Source organism: Ictalurus furcatus, chromosome 28 (assembly GCF_023375685.1).
Source record: "Ictalurus furcatus strain D&B chromosome 28, Billie_1.0, whole genome shotgun sequence".
Taxonomy (NCBI): Eukaryota; Metazoa; Chordata; class Actinopteri; order Siluriformes; family Ictaluridae; genus Ictalurus; species Ictalurus furcatus.
This window is the reverse complement of record NC_071282.1, coordinates 14,169,474-14,182,135: the sequence shown is the minus strand read 5'-3', so window position 1 is coordinate 14,182,135 and position 12,662 is coordinate 14,169,474. Positions and strand designations below refer to the sequence as shown.

At 39.9% G+C, this 12,662-nt stretch overlaps 1 protein-coding gene across 1 annotated transcript; it reads right to left on the bottom strand.

The window, feature by feature from the left end:
- Positions 1 to 5,925: 5,925 nt before the first annotated feature.
- Positions 5,926 to 12,194, bottom strand: LOC128603720 (adapter molecule crk-like). The gene is made up of 3 exons (XM_053618365.1): positions 11,627 to 12,194; positions 7,994 to 8,562; positions 5,926 to 6,670 (listed from the first exon to the last, which is right to left on the bottom strand). Exons 1-3 carry the CDS (start codon positions 11,844 to 11,846, stop codon positions 6,536 to 6,538), a joined length of 924 nt encoding a protein of 307 aa, XP_053474340.1. The 5' UTR covers positions 11,847 to 12,194; the 3' UTR covers positions 5,926 to 6,535.
- Between the last annotated feature and the right edge of the window lie 468 nt (positions 12,195 to 12,662).

Genomic DNA, 12,662 nt, shown 5'->3' with positions numbered 1-12,662 from the left:
TATATATTTATTCATATAATAAGTTACAATCTTTTCAATTATCAATCAATTATCCTTAGAAACGTACGGGTGCTAAAACTTTTTGCAACCAGCAACACTTCTGCGGCAAATGTCTCTTTTTTAAAAAAAATTAATTAAAGGCTTTTTATACAGTTTTAAAGTAAAGACATTATGTAACAGTTAAACAGCACTTTCCCTGTTTAAGTGCAGTTTACATTCCTTATACTTGTTTCGAAGTTATTGAGCTTTTGATTAAACCTGTTACATTAATTTCAAATTGTTAATCAATTAATAAGTAATTAATTAACCATTTGGGTGATGATGGTACAAGAAAATAAGCATGGCCAGATTCCATTATCTGGAAGTTAATTAATTTACCAATAACACCACATTCTGAAGTGTTTTATGATTCTTATGCCAAAATGATCATTTTAAAATGTATTGGCAAATGACAAATTGTGCTTTTTATCCGTTTGTAGTTACATGTTGTGGAACGTCCATGAGAAAATTTAGGTCCTGTTATCACTTGACATTGGAACAGCTATTAACAGTGGTTACCTCAATAACCTCTTTTTTTCCCCCCTCTTCCTTGAAATTAATGAGACAAAAATAAAATCAGCTTGCCATGTTACGAGGAAACAAGAAAGCACAAAGTGCCCCATCCTGAACACTTTCCTACGGTGGAAACCTTACTGAAAGTCACTAACTCTGGAGATTCTTCCGTATAGGTTAAATAACCTTTGGCTTTTTAAAAAATGGAAACCATATTAATGTATTTGATTTTCATTGTTAAATAATAACATTAGACTACATCATACAAGTCACTGTGAATGAGTTGTTAATATAAACCTGTGATTTGAATGACAGCCGGCACGCATACCAGAGCCGCTGTTGTAGAATATTAATCAACAACTTCGATCAGAATCGCTTCGGATTCAGCTGTGCTGTGGTATAACAACTAGAACAATTCTGATCTCTAGCACCTTGTACATGTTTTCAAATTCAAAGACAACACACACACAAACAAATCAGCTTTGGTAATATGTTTTTATTTACTAAGTATAGTAACACATTACATGCCCCATAATATGAAAATCTAGCTTTAATACAATTGGCACTTTCATAACTCAATATAAACGATTTCCACTCCTCTTCCATGCAAGAAAAAAAATGGAAGCAAAGCATTTTTATGTATAAAACAAATAATACCAAGTTGGGGTTGATTAAGGAGGTAAGGTGCATAATACCACAAATCAATGTGGTGAACAACTTTTTACGTAATAAACTTGGGAATAACAGACCTCCTAGATGAAAAAATTTGTGATCACACTTTGGGAAGAAAAGTATGCATAAGGATGAAATACTGCTTTTTTTTTAATGATAATTACTGTAAACGTAAGTAAAACTGTATATGATGAATCGCACCAGAAGGTGGGTTTTTCCAAGACACATTCATGTACTTTTACCAAATTATTAGTATTTAGTAAAATGTGCAAGACGACTCATCAAAAACACATATGGGTAGTCTGAGACTTGCTGGAAGCTGGAGAACCTCTTTCCTATGCTATTAAAAAAGAAACAAATGGTGTATATATACAGTATATATACTGCAGTGTGCTTAAGTATTTCTTACAAATGCAGTAAAAGCTAGAAAAACTGGACGTTTGGAAAAAAGCAAAAACACTTTACTTGTTCTGCAGATGAAGGAGTTTTGTCTGAAATGTGCGGTTTCTCCAGAAATTGTGTAACCTTTACTACATACGTATGAAATCAACCCTCAGTCCAAAGCATTAATACACATTCGTGTAGATGAGCATATCAGAGTTGTTGTTTTTTTTGTTTTTTTAAAACAAACAGAGCGGTCTAGTCAAGTTCTCCCACTCTCTTTTCTCCAGTTTAACTTTTAATGCATTCATTTCTCAGTACAGTATGTACCCTTTTTTGTCAAGAAGCACAAAGAGCCCGAGTTACAAAAGAGTCATTCTGACCACAGACGTGTCAATAAAATAACGGAAATAGTGGTATAATAGTGAATCACTGATTAACCTCATGCCAATCAGGGGAAAGCATCGTTGCACGTCCACTTTTGGACAAACACCTCAAATTATGGAGGGGAAAGAAAAGAAAAGAAAGAAAAAAAAGAAGACGACGACGAAAAAAAAAGACTTGGTTACAATAAGTGGCTTAAAAAGCTGATGTGACTCAACATCCGTTACTTATCTGTTAGGACCTGGTGAAAATATTATGTACCATAATACTTTTTCCACAATCAACAATACGCATCACTTCTGAATTCTGCTGAGTTTGTCTAACTAAGCATCAACACGATAATCTGCAAACATATTATGAAAAGTTCATACATTTTTAAATATTTACAACAACAAACACATTACAAAATGTACAAACATGGAAGCATGGAAGACACAAGAGTTACATGAGCGCCCATATCTGATGCTGCTCACAACGGCCAGATAAATCATAGCATGATGTGGACATATTGCGAGATCAATATCGTACAGTCATCTAAATTTCATGCCTAGTTTCAGTACTGTTTTTTTACGTCCTGTCGACAACTTCCTCTCGTGACAGTGCATGAAGTGCATAGTAACTACATCACTATGTCAAGTTGAGACTTGCAGAACAACAGAAAACAATTAGTACAGTCTGTTAGTTTCTCAATAAATAAGTCCATGTCTTATTTATTAAAAACAAACTACAATAAATCACAATGCCTTCTGGGACAATCTACAGCCATGCTAATGTAATCTCTCAGGACTAAACAGGATTTACTTGAGCTTCACTCGAGTAAACCCAATAGGACATATCGAGGGAAGGTCCATGAGTCAGTGTTAAAATCAGCATCGAACGTCTCTTTTGAGAACGATTAGTCATATCCGTATACGACGTATGCAACCTCGCAGCTGCAGAGCTGTCACGAGGCGCCGTCTGGCATGTGTTAAACCAGTGTAGTATCCTGATTGACACTGAAATTCATTTAAGCGAATAAATATATCATCAGCTCATTCAACCGCTTTAAAAACAACGGATCTTCTGCGATTAGAGGACACATCGAGTGCCAGGAAATGTCAACCTTATACAGCACAAAACTGCTTCGGATGCTTCAAGACTGTGTTTCATCATTGATCATTCCTAATTTAGGGTTGTTATGTTCTCTCAAGGAATAGTTTATAAAGAATAGTCAAATTGGCTCTTTCTGTGGAAATGTACAGACAATGGCGTTAGTCACGACATTATGAATTTGAATTTAAATGCAAGAAATCTAAATATTAATGGTACAATTTTATTGTTACTGTAAAGGAAATCAGATGTGAATTAATAGAGAGAAATTGATCACACATACTACATTTCGAATTTCAAATATTAAACTGTACACCATTAAATATGAAATTCAGTTTCAGACTTTAGCTTGGTCTTATGTAAACCACAAAATTCAATTTCAGTTCAAAATTCAAAATACCAATTATATTCAAATTCTGATTTTGGTATTTAAACTCTTAATGGTATGATTCTAACCCCATAACTAACCTCTAAGAGGACTTTGTATAATAATATTTAAACATCCTGAACTAATGGAAGCCCCATAACTATAGCTTATAGTTCCATGTTTTACTCCTGAGCACCTAATGAACCGTTCCTGATCAGCCCCATGAAATCCAAACCAAACTCCTAGATAAAGGACCTGTTCATGTAAACGTTAACGAAACGAGTGTGCGTTCTAATCTGTTCGTGACTGTGTGCTGGTCTTTTTGTGTCACTTACTCAGCAGAAAGAGCAAGACAGCAATGACACCCCACATGCTCCACCTGTCTGTGTCTATCTGTACTGCCTTTCTTTAGATGCACAGATCCGCTGTAACCCACAGAAAGGTCTCTAGCGAGGCAGAATAAATGCTAGTGCTCACAGTGTTGACTCAAACAGCTACTTTAAAAAGACAATGCTGGCGATGTGTGAAATTGTAAACCTGGAATGTTATTTACTGTAGTTGTTTTTAAAGTGTGCTCACTTGTGCTGGGAGATGAGATTTAAAGTTATTGATTAGTAGAGCTTGTCTGTAGATCTGATTTTATGGCCTAGAAGCATTACAGCCTTTAGTTTTTGTGGATGGGCATGATCAAAGATTTTGTGGGAGCAGGTGGGCGCAGTCTGTTTCTGTGAGAGTAGTCAGGCAAGAAAGCAGGGGGCATGGTCAGTTTTTGTGGAAGTGAGTGGGCGTGGTCAGTTTCTGAAGGAGAAGGTGGGCATGGTCAGTTTCCATGATTGCAGCCAGACACGATGGAGCAGCTGGGTGTTGTCAGTTTTTGTGTCAGTGAATGGGCGTGGCCCACGTTTCTGTGGGGGGCGGATGGGCGTGTCCGGAGCTTGTGCGAGGGGCGGATGGGCGTGTCCGGAGCTTGTGCGAGAGACAGGATGGGCGTGCCCGGAGCTTGTGCGAGAGACAGGATGGGCGTGCCCGGAGCTTGTGCGAGAGACAGGATGGGCGTGCCCGGAGCTTGTGCGAGAGACAGGATGGGCGTGCCCCGAGTTGGTGCGAGACACAGGATGGGCGTGCCCCGAGTTGGTGCGAGACACAGGATGGGCGTGCCCCGAGTTGGTGCGAGACACAGGATGGGCGTGCCCCGAGTTGGTGCGAGACACAGGATGGGCGTGCCCCGAGTTGGTGCGAGACACAGGATGGGCGTGCCCCGAGTTTGTGCGAGACACAGGATGGGCGTGCCCCGAGTTTGTGCGAGACACAGGATGGGCGTGCCCCGAGTTTGTGCGAGACACAGGATGGGCGTGCCCCGAGTTTGTGCGAGACACAGGATGGGCGTGCCCCGAGTTTGTGCGAGACACAGGATGGGCGTGTCCGGCGCTTGTGTGAGACAGGATGGGCGTGTCCGGCGCTTGTGTGAGACAGGATGGGCGTGTCCGGAGCTTGTGTGAGACAGGATGGGCGTGCCCCGAGTTTGTGAGAGAGAGGATGGGCGTGTCCGGAGTTTCTGTGGGAGAGGACGGGCGTGGCCGGAATTTTTTTGGTTGAGGATGGGCGTGGTCAGCGTTTCTGTGGGAGTGAATGAACCTCGTCAGAAGGTGTGTTCGACTTCATGCGTCACTGTGACATATGGCATCAAAGTACCGCGATAGTGATATGAGAGTAGACGGCTCCCTTAGCGAGCGCAGCTGCATGAACTCTGATGACGACACAACGGTTTCACGATTGGCCAGACTCACCGACGACAACGATTTCAAGTTTATTACTGAAACCTTTAATTCCTCACATATCTGTATTTTTATAAAAGTAAAAAAACGTTTTCATTTAATCAGTGTTATTTTGTGTCATGTTCATCAAAATAAAACTGATCAAAAATATAGACCCCACTTTATTGGTTTTTAAATAATACAGGCTTATGTTGAACTTTCTTCTTGTACATACAGGCACCGCATTAACTTAATGAGTGAAAAGCGTTACTGGTTGCTACGTGTAAAATTCAGACGTCTGTTTATCTGAGAAATATTACATCTAATCCACTTCGTCTGTGATAAAGAAAGCAAGCACCGTGCGAGCGTCACTACGGGAAGCAGAAAGCGCGCGACTTGACGGCTCCGTTTTAAACTCCTCCCCCGACCGCAAGCGGTAACTCTCGCCGATCGGTTACATCCAGCTGCAGCGGAAGTCGAACACACCTTATTATTTAATGAACGTGCGTGCACAAATGAAGCCGCACTGTCTCTACACTGAAGTTAATTGGAAAAAGGTAGAAACAACAAACAGAGACGGATGTGGACAAAGAAAAAAGAAAGTAAATTTTTTCCTAAATACTCTCAGTCAGTATCATGAATCTTGGAATGTGAAGTCCCAACATCTTCTGAGGATCTCCATTTTGTTCTTTTGAGACAACTTCCTATTAGCAAACAAATGTTCCTGAAAGAATCCTATGGAAATGCATCGAGTCAGGAATGATACAAAGGGTCAAATACTAACATAACAAAAAGTGTTGAAAGAAATCAAAAGTAGGGCATTAAAATAGGAATCAATTTATCATGTAATGGCACACACACATTTTTTCCACTTCATCATAGCTTCCATATCTCAGTTCAGAGTGTGACCGATAGTGTTGGTACCACATGAGAACTTTGCTCTAGGTGAGAGCTGTGCAAAACTAGCCTTCGTGTTTAATATGAGGAAGACTTTCTCCCTCACAAAGCAGGCTTGTAGCAGTCGAGCTCTTCATCCAAAGGATTCCTTTTGCATATGAATTCATTCACCAGGCACTGCTATGACTAATCTGTGCCTACCTGCGAGTTTCATTACACGGTGCTCTGTACCGCAGATGTGTATACATACTCTACACTATTGTTTAATGATGTGTGTTAAGTGAAGCTTGATATCGGTGTGTGTTTGCAGTATGACGATCGTCCAATACTAGACGTAGATTTAGATGTAGCAATTTGAGTGGACACAAAAAACAGGTTGAATATAGAGAACTGCAGCAGTATGTGAGTGTGTAAGTGTGTGCTTGTGTGTGTGTGTGTCTCAGCTCTCTTCCTCAGGCTGTTGCTGGTCGAGCAGGCGGACATGTGTGAAGGGAAAGTGACCTTTCTTGCCCTTGCACTCGCCTTCCCACTGGCCATTCACGTTGATCTTCGTTACCATCACCAAGTCGCCCACCTGCAAACACACACAAAATTCACAGCTGTTTGATGGAGACCACATGCACTAAGCAGTACAGAGAGAGCACTAAAATTATAGTCGGATAGACTAGGGTGTATATGGCTCATTATAGGATGAGACATACCAGAACGGTCACTTATGTCTCTTTGAAACGTGTCAGTAGGAAGAAATCCAAGCACGGACAAAACGTGCCCATGCACAACAGTGCCGAAGGATCTTGTCGTCAGTTTTGCCATTTGCACCACCTTGGCTTATAGCTACCATCTGCACAGACCTTTTACATGCCAGCATTTCTTCTTAATTGAACAAGTCTTATTTGTCTTAAAATTTATTTGGGTGGTTTTTTTCTTTACTGTCATTAATATAAAATGGATGGGATTAAAAAATATCTAATTTGTGTGTGTGACTGAAATAAATACGCGATTAAAACTTGACAGCGTAAACTGTATATTACAATGCAGTTTATAAACTCTTTTGCAAATATTATGATTTGAAGCCAATCGATCAAGGTTCACATTAGGTTACATTATTCAGTCCCTCCAGGATTTCTGCCGAAATTAACGCAAAAAAAAAAAAAAGCTTGTGATTTTTCAAAATGGCCGTATATTTTGGCCAAGACGCGTCATGTGACATCATCATAACGCACATTCAGCCAAAGTCCTCTCTGATTCACGTGCATTGAACACAAGTACAGCTAAAAGGTCTCATTTACCACAAACTTTTCGCCAATTCAAGTAGTTTTCCACAAAAAAGCACAAACTCTGCAAGTTGCATTGCTAATTTTGGGGGGAAAAAAAAAAAAAAACCCAAAGCGCACCAAAATCGATCAGTTTTGGCTGCAACAATCAAAAAATAACTCAGTGAAATCCTGTACGGAAGGACTAGTTAATTATGCATAAATATACACACACTCAGGAGCACAGGAAGGATATAAACATTTTTCTCAAATTACCAGAATTTCATGAATACCTAAATTCTTGTGAAAATGCTTGTATGAGCAATTCACAAATAAATCTGTTTGTATCGAGCTTGATCGATTACGCCCAATGTATGAGATTTTATGTAAACGCCTTAATATATATATATATATATATATATATATATATATATATATATATATATATATATATTATAAGAAACTTTCATGCAAAGATTTTGTAAAAGTGTTCACCACTGGCTTGCGTGTTATTAAATGGTAAATTAAAAATGTGATCATTTTAGACCCCTAAGCGTCCATGCTGGAAACATGGGGAAAACAACGTGTACATGTTGTCCTGCTTTAACACACTCATCACATAAAGGTGAAGAGGCTGTACATACCTCGAGTGCGAGGGCAGTCTTGTCATATGCATTGGGTACCCTCTTCTGGATTGCCCTGGCATACACAGGCCCGTTCTGGAGGTTGGGCAGTGGCGTGTTGACCACAGGATGGGCGTAGTCCAGCTTGCTAGGAACCAGAGCTCCATTGTCATCCACGACGGCGGACACCACCTGCCCTACAGGACTCCCACCTACAGAGGTCGGCGAGGCAGGTCTGTATTTCTCTACGTAGGGCACAGGGATCAAGCCTTTGCGTCCATCGGCGTTCTGAGCGCTCCACCATTGCTCCTCGGTCTTCTCGAGCACACGCAGCACGTCACCTTTGCGGAAGGGAAGGTCCTCGTCGTCGTTGCCTGGGAAGTCAAAGAGCGCGCGCACGAACTCGGCCTCTTCTTGCCTCGCTGGGACACCGGCGGGCGCCGGTCCGATCAGGCTGGCGTGCTTGGAACGTGCCGAAATGGGTTCAATGAGCGTTGTGGTGTCCAGATAGTGGATCTTGTAGAACTCCAGCAGGCCTGGGAGTGTGTCGAATTCCTGGTCACCGATTCTGAATCGAGATGGAGCCAAACCTGGTTTTTATCATGCAGATAAGGAGGTAGATCATTAGATTGTGAATTATAAACTGGTTCATCACCAAAACAAGAGGCAGATTTTTTTTAATGCAAGACAAAGCACAGTTCAAGAAAAGGACTGGAAAAGGTTCAGAATTTGCATCAAGCACTGTAATGCATCAAGAACAGAACAAAGACTTGAGACTAACGCTCTCTACCTAAATGTTTTTAAAATTACAGTTATTTGTGATATTAAAAGATTTGTCACATAACGTCCCCATGAAATCAAAATTGCCATTTTAGAGCCACAGGCTATTGGTGTCTTAGACACAAATAAGTGACTACGTTTACATGGACATCAGTAATCTAATTATTGAGTTTATTCTGAATAAGACAATATTGTGATTAAGGTGTTTACATGAGTTGCTTTTATAATACTCCTTTCATGGTCCCGTTTTACATGTTATAGAACATAGATCGATTAATGGCACACGTCATTACGTCACCGCGCCATGCCGTCCGACGTTCCCTCCAGAAATTCACACATCAACATGCAGTTCGTCTTCGTTATGGTACCGTATACAGTTTTGGGTGTTCCATTTTTAATTTTACGAAAGCTTCGAGTGCAGTTAATTATTTGTCATGCCGTACGTGCAAATAGACGACTGCTTGAAGCCGTGGGCTGTGTCCGAAACCGCGCGTGTACCTACTAAATAGTAGTCGAAATACATGTATTTCACCTACTATATACTATAGTAGGCAAGTACGCGGTTTCGGACGCGACCGTGCTCTCTGTACGTGTGTGTACGTGTCCCGTCACAAAATGCGGTGAAAACTCCCACACGATGTTAATAGTGTGATTAAGGTGTTTACATGTCTGTAATGCACGTCAATAATGTGACTAAAACAGGAATACTCCACACGTCTTAATTCAATTTGTGTTTACTTCGAGTATGACTTTAGTCGGATTAAGGTAATAAAAAAATTGCTGTTTACATGCTAGTTTCTTAATCAGAGTATTGTCGTTAATATCGGATTATTGTTGTCCATGTAAACATACTGATCGTCACTGCATATATAAAGAACAATGAAGATATTCTTATTTTAATTTAACAGTTGTTTCTGTATTCATCCGTTACTTGTCCAATCAAATGCTCTCTAACACACGTCTTGCCCCTGTGAAGAAATCAAATGTGTTGAGTCATCAAGAAATATAAATGATTAACTACAAAATAAGGACAACAATACTACAAAAACATTTATCAGATCACACAGTGAGTGCCAGTGGCATCCCCAAAGTAACATAATGAGCATGTCACGGTTGACAACAATGGGGAAAAAAGGCGAAATGACACAAAATATCAACAACAACAAAAAAAAGAATATATTTTTTTTCTTTGCAAAAGCACTAATCACAGCACATACACAAGACACATCCGGGTAGCCCAGATCTCAACAAACAAGTCATGCTTGTTGAGCTCACTGATAAGCAGAGGATAAAGCGTGTAACAGCTTGTGCATTTTCAAACCTCATACAGCAAATTGTCCTCTTTTAATATGAACTACTCAGTATGTGTACAACAGCGAAAACAGATCATACACACACACACATCATATACACTGTGTTAACAGGCACCCTGACTCCTGACCCTGTCACCCAAACCATTCATCCTCGTCACAGCGCGCAGCACCTCATACTTCCGCCTGGAAATTCCACATCTCCGCCCATCCACGATGAGATCTACAAGCTCCAACTTAACGCCAGTCCAACACGACTAAGACTTCCTACTTTGATTCTCACATGTACGCTGACAGTGAGTCATTTCTTTTTTTTTTTTAAGAAGAAACGTGTGAGTCTGAACTAGTTCTAGCTGCTTTAGATGATGCACCACACTCCTTTTCCATGGTTTGGAAACTTGTTGACGGTACTAGAGTGTGTTTTAATAAAAAATGGCTCATATAAACTAATCCGCCACACCCGTCTGTAGAGCCACGTCGGGTTCAGGGAGCTCAGCTTGATGAAGACTTTTACCAAAGGCACAAATACATACAGAATTCAGTCCTATGTATAGAAAAACCTCATCACACAAAAATACACATAGAGAGACTATGAGAACTCGTGTTAAAAAAAACAAACAGGTTCGCTAAAGACGAAAAACTACCACTAATTCCCTTTACTCAGTGTTAAATGATATTAAATGGGGCTTTAAATGAACTTTGACTCTCTGAATGATGCTGGACCAGACTAAACTCAACTAGACAAACTTGTATACATTAATCAAATCAAATTTTATTTGTCACATACATAGTGGACTAGCTCATAGACCAGCTTTATATATATATATATATATATATATATATATATATATATATATATATATATAAAATAATAGTACTATGATAGTATAAAACATAGTCTTTAGTAAAAAAGACACACTTCGTGTGCGGTCTTAAATTTTTAGTCCAGTACAATGAAGTTTGTTTTGTCCTTCTAGAAGAACGGAGAGTCTTCTCAAATTGAGGAATTGACTCCACATCTGATTCCAGGCGTTGAATGGATTGAATCGATTCCATGAGCCAATTCAAAAGTCAATGGAGTCGATTCCAAAAAGCACAAAGAACGAACAGTATAGTGCAAGAAAGAAAGAAAAAGCTATCTTGATTCATATACTGTTTTCATGTAGTGTTGTTTGGATACATAAAATAAATAAATAAATAACCTATGCAATTTTTGACTAACTAAAATACCAGAGCAACTAACTCTCTGAGTCTGTAACTGACTGTCAAGTTTTGAAGGGGGCGGATTTATCATAAACCTTACAACCTACAGTGTTATTTTGCTTTCCGATATTTTATATTAGTTGTGTGAAGAAAGGCGTTTGTCAGACGGTGTGTATGCGCAAACGAGTCGACTCTCGATTCCCAAAGCCTGGAATCGAATAATCGACATTTTTTGGGATTCACTTCCCAGCCCACTTGCTAGCTAGCAAACGTTAACGACTCATACGACAGCGCAGAAAAGTTAGATAGTTAGAACTTTTTATGAAAATAAACACAGTAATACAAGTCGCGTTTGACTTACCTGTTCCAGACTGTCGGTTGTTGCTAGCGCTGTTAATGATATAATGCGAGACTTTGGAGTTTTCCGACACGGAGAGCACATAGTCCCCCTTACTAGTAGTCGAGTCTCTGACCAAGAACATTCCGTGCCTCTGGCCCTGCAGCAGCGACACAGCGTCTTTACGGTTCAAAGGTCCCCAGTACCAGCTATCACGGTCCTCGGCGTCAAAATGACCAGCCATGGCTGAATTCAGTCCTACCTAAGGGTTTCTTCCAGGCCTCGCTTGTCTCCACTCCAGTCCGTGACCCGGACTCAACTCATACAAAAACTTTGGCTCCCACAGAAAGCTCCTGCTCGGAAAACACAAAACAGCATCGGGCCGCTTCACTCTGCCACTTTACACACACTTTCTTAAATAAAAAAAAATTAGTTTTGCTCAGAAAGTAACAACAACTAATTTGCAAACTCCTTCTTCTTCTGTAAACAACTTTCTTTGTTAAAATATAACCTCTTTCGCTCAACACATCCAACTCTCAAACTGAAATGGCGGACGTTGAGAGCGCGTTTGACCTCACAGACAGGATGTGACGTAACATGGATATGAAACTAAGCACGCGGTCAGACTCGCCAGCCATGCGCATACGGTCAAACGTTTACGCTCCACTTTTCAAATTTAATAATCAATTTAAATTTACTGAACTGTTCGTCTCAATATGTGCTCCGGGAAGTATAGGCAGGAAGTGTGTTTTACGATGGTTGAGATAGCTATCAACCCTTAACCAAGTTGTTATAGTCGTTATAAACTAGTTATTATTTAATTATTATAGTTAGTCTAATTGGTTGAATTTGAATTTTGTGGGTTTAATAATGGGTTTAATATCAGTAGTACTTGTGTTTTTCTTATAGGAGGTTGTTAAATTCATTATATAATACTCAAATTGAACTGTTTAAATGGTAATAAAACTAGGAAAGGAGCTCATAAACAAACGTTTTAACATGGTGGGACTGGTATGGGTTCTGTGGGTGTAAAGTTTAGGAATAAAATCTGTAATGGCTT

What these genes read in the sequence shown, in the direction of transcription:
- LOC128603720 (XM_053618365.1), bottom strand. Translation starts at nt 11,846, where the DNA reads ATGGCTGGTCATTTTGACGCCGAGGACCGTGATAGCTGGTACTGGGGA. An exon ending in CAACCGACAGTCTGGAACAG is followed by an intron (nt 8,563 to 11,626) that starts GTAAGTCAAACG and finishes GATAAAAACCAG; the next exon opens with GTTTGGCTCCATCTCGATTC. An exon ending in AGACTGCCCTCGCACTCGAG is followed by an intron (nt 6,671 to 7,993) that starts GTATGTACAGCC and finishes GTGTGTTTGCAG; the next exon opens with GTGGGCGACTTGGTGATGGT.